At 43.2% G+C, this 12,039-nt stretch overlaps 1 protein-coding gene across 12 annotated transcripts in view; it reads left to right on the top strand.

The window, feature by feature from the left end:
• Positions 1–12,039, top strand: part of OSBPL9 (oxysterol binding protein like 9) — a 142,935-nt gene that overhangs the window by 49,751 nt on the left and 81,145 nt on the right. Inside the window, exon 1 of one of the 12 annotated variants that reach the window (XM_048861477.2) lies at positions 49–250. The exons of the other annotated variants lie outside the window; for them this stretch is intronic. Coding sequence (XP_048717434.1) covers positions 242–250 — 9 coding nt within the window. The 5' untranslated portion in view covers positions 49–241. Of the gene's footprint in view, positions 1–48; positions 251–12,039 lie in introns of those variants that run through there. 12 annotated transcript variants of the gene reach the window in all.

Raw genomic sequence — 12,039 nt, 5'->3', positions numbered from 1 at the left:
CCGGGGAGGGGGTGAGCGGCCATCTCCGCCCTCCCCCCCCAACCGCCGCTCACTGCGGGGTGGGGGAAGGCGTCTGACCCACAGCCAATCGGGAGCTGGCGTGGTTCTGAGGCGAACGCCGAGCAGCGGGTCGCGGCGGCCGGGTCCTGGGGTGGGGGGGCTGCTCCCCACCCGGCTCCCAGCGGCAGGCGGCGCTGCCGGGGGCCCAGCCGAAAAGCGACCTCCCCTGCCCGCGGGGAGAATGGCCGGTGTGAGTACGGAGGGGGGGGGCGGGGTATCCGCGGGGCGCGACTCCGCGCCTCGTCCCTCCTGCCCCAGCCGCAGGGTCTGCAGGTGCCGGGGCTCCTGGGTCCCGCTCGCCGGCGCGCCGCTCCTCCCCCTGCCCCCGTCTCGGCGGCCCGCTCTGCTGGCGGAGACCCGCCGGGACGGGCTGGCGCTGCTCGTGTCGCCAGTCCACGCGCGCGGCCCGCGGGTGGCGGTGATTCGCCTGCTGGCAGCGCGCAGGCTTCCGCCAGCCCTGCCCAGCAGCGGGTCTCCGCGAGGAGGAACTCAGCCCGGGCGCTCACAGCAAGCAGCGAGCGCTGCTGGACCCGCTCGGAGCGGGCGTAAAAACCGGGCTCCAGCGTTTCCTTCGCTCGAGGAGTTCGCAGGACCTCCTGGGAAAATGACTTTCTTTTGCTGCTCGAACAATACCGGGCTGCTTTTGCGGCGATTCTGTATTTTAGGGGGCATTCTGTGAACTTAAAGGGTATATGTTATAGCAAACGTTTGCTTACAAGTAATGTCTTCGCTTAGTGAGCATCTAAAACTCTTTCATTGTTTAATACGGTTGGATTTTCATTTTGCATTTCTTTCAATTTGGACAATGGAAAATTAGGTTTCTCCTCTTCTACAGTTTTGCTTTCAAACGCTTGCAGAAGAGAGTTGCAAAAAGAAAAGGAGTACTTGTGGCACCTTAGAGACTAACCAATTTATTTGAGCATGAGCTTTCGTGAGCTACAGCTCACTTCATCAGATGTTTACCGTGGAAACTGCAGCAGACTTTATATACACACAGAGAATATGAAACAATACCTCCTCCCACCCCACTGTCCTGCTGGTAATAGCTTATCTAAAATGATCAACAGGTGGGCCATTTCCAGCACAAATCCAGGTTTTCTCACCCTCCACCCCCCACACAAATTCACTCTCCTGCGGGTGCTAGCCCATCCAAAGTGACAACTCTTTACATAATCAAGTCGGGCTATTTCCTGCATAGATCAAGGTTTTCTCACATCCCCCCCACCCCCATACACACACAAACTCACTCTCCTGCTGGTAATAGCTCATCTAAACTGACCACTCTCCAAGTTTAAATCCAAGTTAAACCAGAACATCTGGGGGGGGGGGGGGGTAGGAAAAAACAAGAGGAAACAGGCTACCTTGCATAATGACTTAGCCACTCCCAGTCTCTATTTAAGCCTAAATTAATAGTATCCAATTTGCAAATGAAGTTGATTTGCTGTAGAAGTATTTTAGTTGAAATTACAATCAAAAGTGGAACTACTTTAGATTTTTTTATAAAATTTATTTTTACGAATGGGTTCCCCCCCACCCCCAAGTGTTCCTTTAAGTCTACAAGACACTTCCTGTTCTAATCCTTTCTAAATCCAATTTTTAATTTACTTGCCTTAAAAAACAAACAAAAACTCCTACTTACTTTTGACCTAGGATTCTTCAAGTTTGCCAGGCCAGAAGTGAACTTTGTGTGCAACGTTTGAAGAAAATCAGTCACTGTTATAGAGATCTGAAAAGTTAACAGTAAAAGCGAGGTGTGAAATGTCTTTTCGTGGCACAAACCTGCAAAAGGAAACAAGCATAAGAGGATGGAAGAGACCAGGAAGTGTGTCCGAGTGCTTGTCTATACTTAAAATGCTACAGTGGTACAGCTGTGCCACTTCAGTGTAGACCAGTGATTCTCAAACTTTTGTACTGGTGACTCCTTTCACATAGCAAGCCTCTGAGTACGACCCTCCCTCTTATAAATTAAAAACACTTTTTAATATATTTAACACCGGGATTTGGGGTGGAGGCTGACAGCTTGCAGCCCCCCCATATAATAACCTCCCAACCTCCTGACTGGTCCTAACCCATGGTTTAAGAACCCTGGTGTAGATACTACCTATGTGAATGGGAGGAGTTCTCTCATCAGCATAGATAATCCACCTCCAAGAGGCTATAGCTAGGTTGATGGAGGAGTTCTTCCTTCTACATGGGGATTTAGGTTGACATCATTACACTGCGGTAATGAATGTGTGAATTTTTCACATCCCTGAGTGACGTAGTTTTTCTAGCATAATTTGCTAGTGTAAAACTGGCCTGAACATTATCTACTGTTGTTTTTTAGTCTTGTTAGTTTAATTTTTTTTCACCTTCCTTTGCACAATACGTTACTTGAGCACAAATTATGGGAAAATTTTTTCTGTAAACTTTATGAAAAAAACATTTATATAAAAAATGTTGTAAGCTCCTCCCTTCTGTTTTTTTCCAACAAGGTATTACTAGTTGTCTAACACTACAGGATGGAATTTGTTTATTCTGTTTGTTTGTGGCTCAATTCTTCCCTAGTTCAGGCTCTCTGTTTACCCTTTTAGTGGACCATAGCCAAATCTTGTCATTGTATATCCTCTGATTCTCCTCTTTTTAAAATTAGTCCTAAAATCTATAAATTTTAAAACTGAAGTCCATTCTCCTTGCCAGTCCTTTGCAGCATTACACCTCTCTTTTTTTTTTATAATGTTACTAGGAATGTGTTTAGTATTTGACTAGCTTTTTCTTACAGAGCTTTCTTGTATTGATGTTAAGTATTTTACTCCTGGGTTTTAGTTCTGTCCCACATTGAATGCCTGTCCATAGGCGTTGCCAAATTTAATTTATATTTTTTATGATTTTGACTGATACTGATATTTATTTTTAAGCATTTAAAAATATTTAAATTTTCAAAGTTGTGGGAAACTGGAGGGATTCGCACAATAATTAATGACAGATGTTGAGATTCAGAAAGTTAAAGCTTTCTAATCATTAAAACAGTGTCAACATCAAATGTCTAAATATACAAAGTAAATATTAAATCAGACTTAGTTCTCAAGCAGCATTTTTGTTTCTTTGCCTCTTTGTAAATTTTTATTATTATTATTAATGGAAATATTTGTCATTGGTTTGTGTGTCTATGGTGAAATTGATATTTAGTGATAAAAATCTAATCTCTCCAAGCCCACTTATTCATAGTTCAGATGCCCTTTACCGAGAGTATGGACCATAATCTTTAGAGGAAGTTCAGAGCTGAACTCAGCAGTGAGCTGTTCCTCCTCTCATAAGGACTTGACAGCTGCGGGCTCCCTAGAACTTCCTGTCTCCATAGCAGCAGCTCAGAGTTCTCCTGAGTACCCTGCCATTTTTCTAAAGCTCTTTGGGACCATGGTTCACTTTTTTCCCCTTTAGCCTCTTACTCCTTCCCAGTACTTTTTTGCTGGCCAGAGTGGTATGCCCTCAGCTGTGTGGAGGCCTATCACTACTACTTCCCCTGTAATGCAGAGAATGAATGGACAAGAAACAGACAACAGGCGCTTGATGTTGAAAAGTAGACCTGTCCCTTAGTCAGGCAAGGACTGGTGTGATCAAATAACTGGCAAGGCCCATCGAAGGACCAAATAGTCTTGCTTCTTATCCCCAGAGCAGAGACCTGCAGCGAATGGGAAGGGTGTCAGGGCCTAAAAGAAAAAAAAGCTGTTTAGTTTCCCTCTGCGTCAGGTGAGAAGGAGAAATTGCAGCATGGTTGGGCTATGAGGAAGATAAGGCACAGGAAGAGAGTAAGAAACTTGTTTCTGGCATGTTGTAGACATGAGTGGTTGGAAGTCACCAACCCAGCAGAATTCCACAGGAGATGTTTGGTTCATAAATGCTTCAGTGGAACAATCAATCAGGAATTCTCCCTTGCTTAGAAACCAGGCATGTGGCTTCCTTACTCTCTTAAGAAGCAGAGGTGTGGACCATGAGAATACAAAGTATCAGACTAATGATAATAAAAAAAAAGTCACACTGAAACTGTCCAAACATCAGAGGGTTGTTCTTCTATTTTTCCACAGGCTGGGGACATGGAAATAGGTGGAATAAACTTAAGTATTCTGGAAGGCCTAATGGAAGCACACATCTAATCATTTGTCTTCTCCCTCAGGCAGGTGCCAATTCCTGTTGTCTTACCACCTTCTTCCCTTAAGATGACTGGATGTTTCTCAGTCAGAGGAAGGGGAGAGTGACTAATACAATTCTTTCTTCTGCCAAATTTTGTTCCATCTAGACTTATATGGTCATTCTGTCCCTAAGCCTCAGATGGAGTGAGAGGAAGCACAACACAGTGCTCACATATTCTCACCCCACCCAGTACTGCACAAGAGCCATGATCAATGTTCTCTCTAATTTTTCCCATCTGTGTGCTGAATGAATTTTGTTGTGTACCTGTGTGGTGGGGGTGGGGCTGAGGGTTTTCGAGGTGTGGGAGGGGGCTCAGGGCTGGGGCAGAGGGTTGGGGTGCAGGGGTGAGGCTCTGTGGTGGGGCCGGGGATGAGGGTTTGGGGTCCAGGCGGCCCCAGGTCTGCGGCGGGGAGAGAGGACCCCCCATCCTTCTCTCCGTGCAGCAGCTCTGGGGGCCAGGGGAGAGACGCCCTGCCCCCCAAGCTCCCCCATCGTGGCCCCCCCCCCCGTTACCCGACTCATCTTCCAGGCCCACCTGGACCCACACACTGAGTGCTGTGTGCATGCCTGTGTAGCTCTGCTAATTAAGTGTGCAGCCCTTGGTGGCCTCCTGCACAGGCATGCACCTTAAAGGGAACATAGGCCATGATATGGATGGTGGGGCAGATCCCCATCCTCATCAGGAAAGAGTTAAAGAGCTCTTCTGGGCAAAGTCAGCCTTAACCCCCCCATCCACATGTAAGGCTTGTGAAGCCTGGAGAGGGGTTGGTCCGTAAAGGGAAGGATCCCTGCTCAGTGCAGGACAGCACTCTGCAGGAGCAGGACTGCATGCCAGAGCTCCTCAGCCCATGGAAGCAGGGGTAGCTGACTGGGGGAATGGCTAGAGAACTTTGGCTGCTGAGGCCCTCTTAGAAAGGAGGAGGGCTGGTAATTCTCTTCTTATTTTTTCCCCTCTAACTTCCCAAAAGCCTAGGACTCTGCTTCTGTGGCCTGGGGAAGGATACTGACTTTGTTGTTTGGACTGCTTTAATCTTGTCCTGCACAAGGGGGTCGATACCTGGAATAGCACAGCTGGAGAGCTGTTTCCCAGTTGCTGAGACAGGAGCGGCACACACCCTCTCGCCAAGGGGTGCTAGAGAGCGATAGCCTACTGTAAAATATCACTGAGTGCATTCATTGAAAGGTCCTTCAAAAAGAGTACAATTAGCAGTGCTCCAGCTGAATAAGCAATGCTCTAAATTCTACGAATATATAAGTGGGAGCCATCTTTCATGCTATCCAAAGTGGATGTGGCACTGGCAACCCACATCAAAGACACTTATTCCTGAAGGAAGGGGCTTCTTTCTCGAAGATGCCACAGATTGTAAAGTAGGGACTGCCCTTGGAAGAAAGTACAAAGCCAGTTCAGTAACGTTCCAGGCTTCCTCAGCATCTACTTAATTCTTCAGGGCAGTCATTGTATGGACAGAGGAACTGAGATGACTGACAATTTTCTTGTTTTTGGGGAATAGTCGAATTGACAAAACATTGATGTCCATTTCCTTCATAGCAATGCATTGATAGTTGCCATCAGAGAGCTTCCTTGGTGATGAAAGCAAACACAGTATCTGGGAAGAACCTGTAACCTATGTATTTGGTCTGGAGATTCCAAGGCTATGCAGCACCTGGCTTCATTTAAAGCTAGCAAGTTGTGTTTGAAGAGTTGGAGCAGAGTGGATTGATTTAAATCACTAGTCAGGAAGACTCAATCACAGTTTTCTGCATAAAAGTGCATTCTTGTTGGTGGTTATAACATTAATACATATTCTTCATAACTCAGAGATAGATGTAGGTTTCATTTTTAGAAGGTACTACATTTTTAAAAAGTGATTTATTTTGAAAACTTTTCAGATTAGTTTTACAGGTATATCAGAAAATGAATGATTGTTTGGTTATTTCATTTACCAAAGGTAATTGAAGCAGATATTTATGAAGTCATTTGGAGGTGAAATATCTCCAATTCAACAGGTTAATCATTAATATTTGGAGGATTTTCTTGCCATGCTGTATTAGGAGGAGAACATCACCAGACAGACATTTAAATTGTTTTATTTAACTAAAATAACAACATTAAGTATTCTGGATTTTTTTCTTCAACAGCAAACATGTAATATTTTTATATAATATTTATGTAATAATAAAAAAGCATGTGTCCCTCGCCTCTCACATTTATCTCCAGACTTCTTCTCCTTGTCCAGATCTGTTCCACCCCCACCAATCTTCTATTCATTGGACTTTTTGAAACTTTACATTTTAGAGAGAGGTAAGGGATTGATTCTGTGTACACAAATTTGCAGAGGGACAATAGAGTTGAGGTCTGTTATTTCTTACCTCTATATATTTATTTATTTAAAAACATTTTTGCTGTTAACAAGCATGTTACATCTGGAGACACAAATCCACAGTTTGAGAACGGCAAAACTAAGCAACTCTGATGGTATCTTCTAGACTGAGCACTGAATCCCATTGGGTAGACAGAAAGATTAACCTAAATAATCTATACAGAAGCGTGTGGAACCCTATAAGAACATATCTGGCTTTAAGATTAAACTCGATACGTTTATGAAGGAGATGATATGATAGGATAATATGAGTTTGGCAATTAATTGATCTTTAAATATTCATGGTAAATGGGCCCAATAGCCTGTGATGGGATGTTAGATGGGGTGGGATCCGAGTTACTACAGAGAATTCTTTCCTGGGTATCTGGCTGGTGAATCTTGCCCATATGCTCAGGGTTTAGCTGATTGCCATATTTGGGGTCAGGAAGGAATTTTCCTCCAGAGCAGATTGGAAGAGGCCCTGGAGGTTTTTCGCCTTCCTCTGTAGCATGGGGCACGGGTCACTTGCTGGAGGATTCTCTGCTCCTTGACGTCTTTAAACCACGATTTGAGGACTTCAATAGCTCAGACATAGATGAGAGGTTTTTCGCAGGAGTGGTGGGTGAAATTCTGTGGCCTGCGTTGTGCAGGAGGTCAGACTAGATGATCATAATGGTCCCTTCTGACCTAAATATCTATGAATCTAAGTGATCTATGCCCTGTCACCCAATTCCAGTTTCTGGCAAACGGAGGCTAGGGGCACCATTCCTGGCTAATAGCCTTTGATGGACCTATCTTCCATGAATCTATCTAGCTTCCTTTTGAACCCCGTTATAGTATTGGCCTTCACAACACCCTCTGGCAAGGAGTTCCAGAGGTTGACAGTGCGTTGTGTGAAAAAATACTTGTTTGTGTTTGTTTTAAACCTGCTACCTATTAATTTCATTTGGTGGCCCCTTGTTCTGGTATTATGAGAAGGAGTAAATAACACTTCCTTATTTACTTTCTGTATACCACTCATGATTTTATAGACTATATAATAAGATTGGGTCCCTAAATCTGAACTATTGGAACTCATTTACAAATTTTTCTTAAAATTACATGAATATATTGTCTCATACTATAGAATTAGAATTTATAATCCCTATTCCATAATGAGATATCTTTGAGCTACAATGTATCTTTAGATAGGTTTTTTCCTCAGAAAGCATTTTATCAAAAAAATATGATTTAAATAAAAAAATCCAATTATTTTTATTTTTACTTTTTTTTTAAATCATTGATTTTTATCCACCCTGGGTTGGAGAAAGATAGCGGCAGACACCAAAAAGTGAGAAGCCAAACAACATGCCCTTTAGATGCTAAAAGGGGTTTCTGGCATAGTTAGGAACTACTGTAATAAAAATTACTATTAGAACAAGAGGCTCCTTATGCCAGGGCTAGTTGAAAAGGTTCTCCAGAAGAGACTTCAGAGCTACATGAGCAAAAGCTAAGGAGGATACAGTAGAGGAGAGAAAGCATTCTTTGATTTGGCTGGAAAAAAACCCTAGATTCATTTTGGACTTCACTGTTGAGAGGGGAGCTAAGTACAAGATGGAGTATTCCAGTTGAAGTGAGAAGGATCAAAACAAATTAAACATAAATCATCAGGTAAACACTACTGAGTTGTATCTTGTGAGTTCTGGAGATAGATCTATGTGCCTCTCCAGCAAATAGTGAAATAAGAAAATTCCATTCCAGGAAATCGGACATCGGTCACCCAGATGCAGGATTGACCCTGTGTGTATGTAGCCTACTGTTGCCAAGAGTGTTACAGCAGATTAGCCATTGGGAGCTAGCAGTGGTTATTGTCATGCTGGCTGAAAAGGACATGACATATTTTTTGGAAATAATGCAAATGAACACAGGGCCCAGTAAAACTATCTCAGTCAGATGCCCTTACATAAACAGGGAACTAGCTCAGGTTGCAAAGCTGGATTCGTTTTTTTCCCCAGTGTGGAGAAGAGGGGTGTGTGTGTGTGTGTGTATATGTATACACACACCTACCTACCTACCTACACACACATTATATAATGTCAGGTTTCAGAGTAGCAGCCATGTTAGTCTGTATCTGCAAAAAGAAAAGTAGTACTTGTGGCACTTTAGAGACTAACAAATTTATTTGAGCATAAGCTTTCGTGAGCTACAGCTCACTTGCACCCTATAAAGTGAGCTGTAGCTCACGAAAGCTTATGCTCAAATAAATTTGTTAGTCTCTAAGGTGCCACAAGTACTCCTTTTTATTATATAATATGTTTCCTTAATTGTAGGACTGGAAGGGACCTTGAGAGGTCTTCTAGTCCAGTCCCCTGCGCTCAAGGCAGGACTAAGTATTATATATAGACCATCCCTGACAGGTGATTGTCCAACCTGCTCTTAAAAACTTGATGGAGATTCCTTAACCTCCCTAAGCAGTTTATCCCAGTGCTTAACTACACTTACAGTTAGGAAGTTTTTCCTAATGTCCAGTCTAAACCTTCCTTGCTGCCATTTAAGCCATTGCTTCTTGTCCTATCCTCAGAGATTAACAAGAACAATTTTTCTCCCTCCTTGTATAACCTTTTATGTACTTAAAATTGTTATGTCCCCCCTCAGTCTTCTTTTCTGCAGACTAAACAAACTCAGTTTTTCCAGGCTTTCCTCAAAGGTCATATTTTCTAGACCTTTAATCATTTTTGTTCTCCTCTGGACTTTCTCCAGTTTGTCCACATCTTTCCTGAAATGTGGCACAATTGACTTTTCTAATACTGTTACAACTCTGCCTTCTGTTTGAAGAAGAAAAAATAAAACACCTTAAAAGCTACAGTTCTTCTTTGTAAAGATGGTGTTTATACTTTAAAATAACTTTCCATTTTATTCCCATGCTGTCTCCCCCCGAGCTTTCTTTTCCATTAACTCTTAATTTTGTAGTGCACAACTAACTTTAAACAAAATAATTTAAAATCATATGTACAGTAGAACCTTAGAGTTACAAACACCAGAGTTGTGAACTGACCAGTCAACCACACACCTCATTTGGAACTGGAATTACACAATCAGGCAACAGCAGAGTAAAAAGAAAAAAATTAAAAAAACAAATACAGTACAGTACTGTGTTAAATGTAAACTATTGAAAAAAAAAAGCAGCATTTTTCTTCGGCATAGTAAAGTTTCAAAGCTGCATTAAGTCAATGTTCAGTTGTAAACCTTTGAAAGAACAGCCATAATGTTTTGTTCAGAGTTGCGAACAACCTCTGTTCCCGAGGTGTTCATAACTCTGAAGTTATACTGTATTACATTCTTGTGAAGTTCCTTTCCAACATCTTGTTGGAATATTTCTGTGATAGTTTCAACAATGTTTGAAAAAGTGGTACTAAAAACTCATACGCCCTTCAGCACTTCCACCCCACAAATATATACACCGGATGCATGTTTCCATATTGCTATCATAGAGGGGCTTGGCAGGATTTGATTTTAATCTGTAACTGTTGGTAAATGTTGATTTCAGATTACACTAAAATGCACATGTTTAGAATTATTAATAATATTTGAAATATTAATATGGGAAACCACCAAACATGAAGTTGACCATAAATTGCTTTATTAAATTCAAAGGCTTTATACAATTATTCTAAACATACCTAAATAATAAGTAATTTACTACATCAAAACAGTAGGAAAACATTTATAAGCATTTGATTGAGGTACTTACAAATGGGCTAAACTTAGGGGGTGTTTAGACCCATATTGGTTGGCTTCAGTGTGGTCAGGCAGGTGTTAGCAATGAACCCTTTAAGACAGCGGTTCTCAGACTGTGGGTCGGGACCGCATTTTAATGGGGTTGCCAGGGCTGGCTTAGACTTGCTGGGGCCCAGGGCCAAAGCCCAAGCCCGAGGGCTTCAGCCCTGGGCAGTGGGGCTAGGGTTGCCTGAGACTGAAGCCCTTTGGCTTTGGCCCCCCGGCCTGGGGCAGTCGGGCTTTGGCTTCAACCCCCACCCCCCAGGGTGGCGGGCCCAGGCTTCGGTCCCCACTCCGGGTACTCTAGTAATTTCTGTTGTCAGAAGGGGGGCGTGGTGCAGTGAAGTTTGAGAACCCCTGTAAGAGTTTACTTTTTTTATACCTTTCAACAAAAAAAGTCATTGCCAAGTACTGACTTCATTTTGAGACCCTTATTTCCAGTCTTAATCCAGAGTAGATTTACGATCTCCTTTTTTCCCCAAGGCCTTTCCTCCCCTTCTTCTTTCTGTCCAACGGTTTTTTATTGCACATGGATTCATATGGACTTTTAACAGTGGTGTGAGGGTTGGGAAGGGCCATGTTGGTTCATTTTAAGGCAGATTCTCTGTCTTATTTAAGACAATCTGCAGTCACCCCTGCAGTCACCCCTGCAGTCACCCCTGCAGTCGGTCAGGAGCCTTCTTTTTAAAAACTTCCCCTTATTGCATTAGTTCTTTAAACCAAACATCCTCCCCACTTCATTCCTTCTGGCTTTATAATTTATACTTTTCAAGGCCTTCTTTCTACTTTCTACTAGGGGCCTATCTTTACAACATACATGCACACATTTCCTTAACAAAACTTAAGATAAATCTAATTCTTTAATTTCATACATTCATAATTTCATGCTACATCATGGAGGGGGAAAAAATCACTTAACAGTTGCAATGCACCTGCAGGGATTGGGTGTCATCAGCAGCACAGGGAGCTCTCTGCAGCCCTGCTATCACAGGAATGAGGGAGCAGGGCTGTGACAGTGGAGCTGTAGAGGGCTGTGACAGTGGAGCTGTAGAGGGCTCTCTGCATGCCTGCTGGGCTAGTGACACCCAATGCCTGCAAGCACAAGGAATGGGGGAGGCTGCATCATTCTGGCCTGGCAAAGCACAGAACCCCAGCCAAGGCTGCATGGAGGAGGATGAGCCCCTGCTTGTGGGGGAACCCACTTCGCTGCTGAACTGTTTCTGATGGCTCCCACGCTCCTGGCTGGTGAGTGAGTGGGGTGGGTAAAACCCAGTCCCTGCAGGCACTAGTTGTGAAGAAGGTTGCAGTCCTGGGAGGGCAGAGCAGAAGACCCCTGATCAGAACCATGAGAAGTAGTAGTAGGCCACCCTGCTTCTGAATGTCTAAGCAGGTCTGCCTATTTGTGTGTAATTTTAAGTAATTTTTCTACCTTCCCAAATAATGTCAAATATAGTTTTAAAAGGTAAAAAACGCAACTTTTTCCATCTCTTGCAGTCTGTTTTTAGGTACATCACATGGTCAGTTCTTCATAGATTCATAGGTTGTATGTCCGTAAGGGAACAGGGTGATCATCTACTCTGAACACTCTTCATAACACAGGCCATCGGACTTCTTGAATTAATTTCTGTTTTGAACTAGTGCAGGGGTTCTCAAACTTCATTGCAACACGACCTCCCTCTGACAACAACATTTA

Source organism: Caretta caretta, chromosome 8 (assembly GCF_965140235.1).
Source record: "Caretta caretta isolate rCarCar2 chromosome 8, rCarCar1.hap1, whole genome shotgun sequence".
Classification (NCBI taxonomy): Eukaryota; Metazoa; Chordata; order Testudines; family Cheloniidae; genus Caretta; species Caretta caretta.
This window is presented reverse-complemented; position numbering and strand designations above follow the sequence as displayed.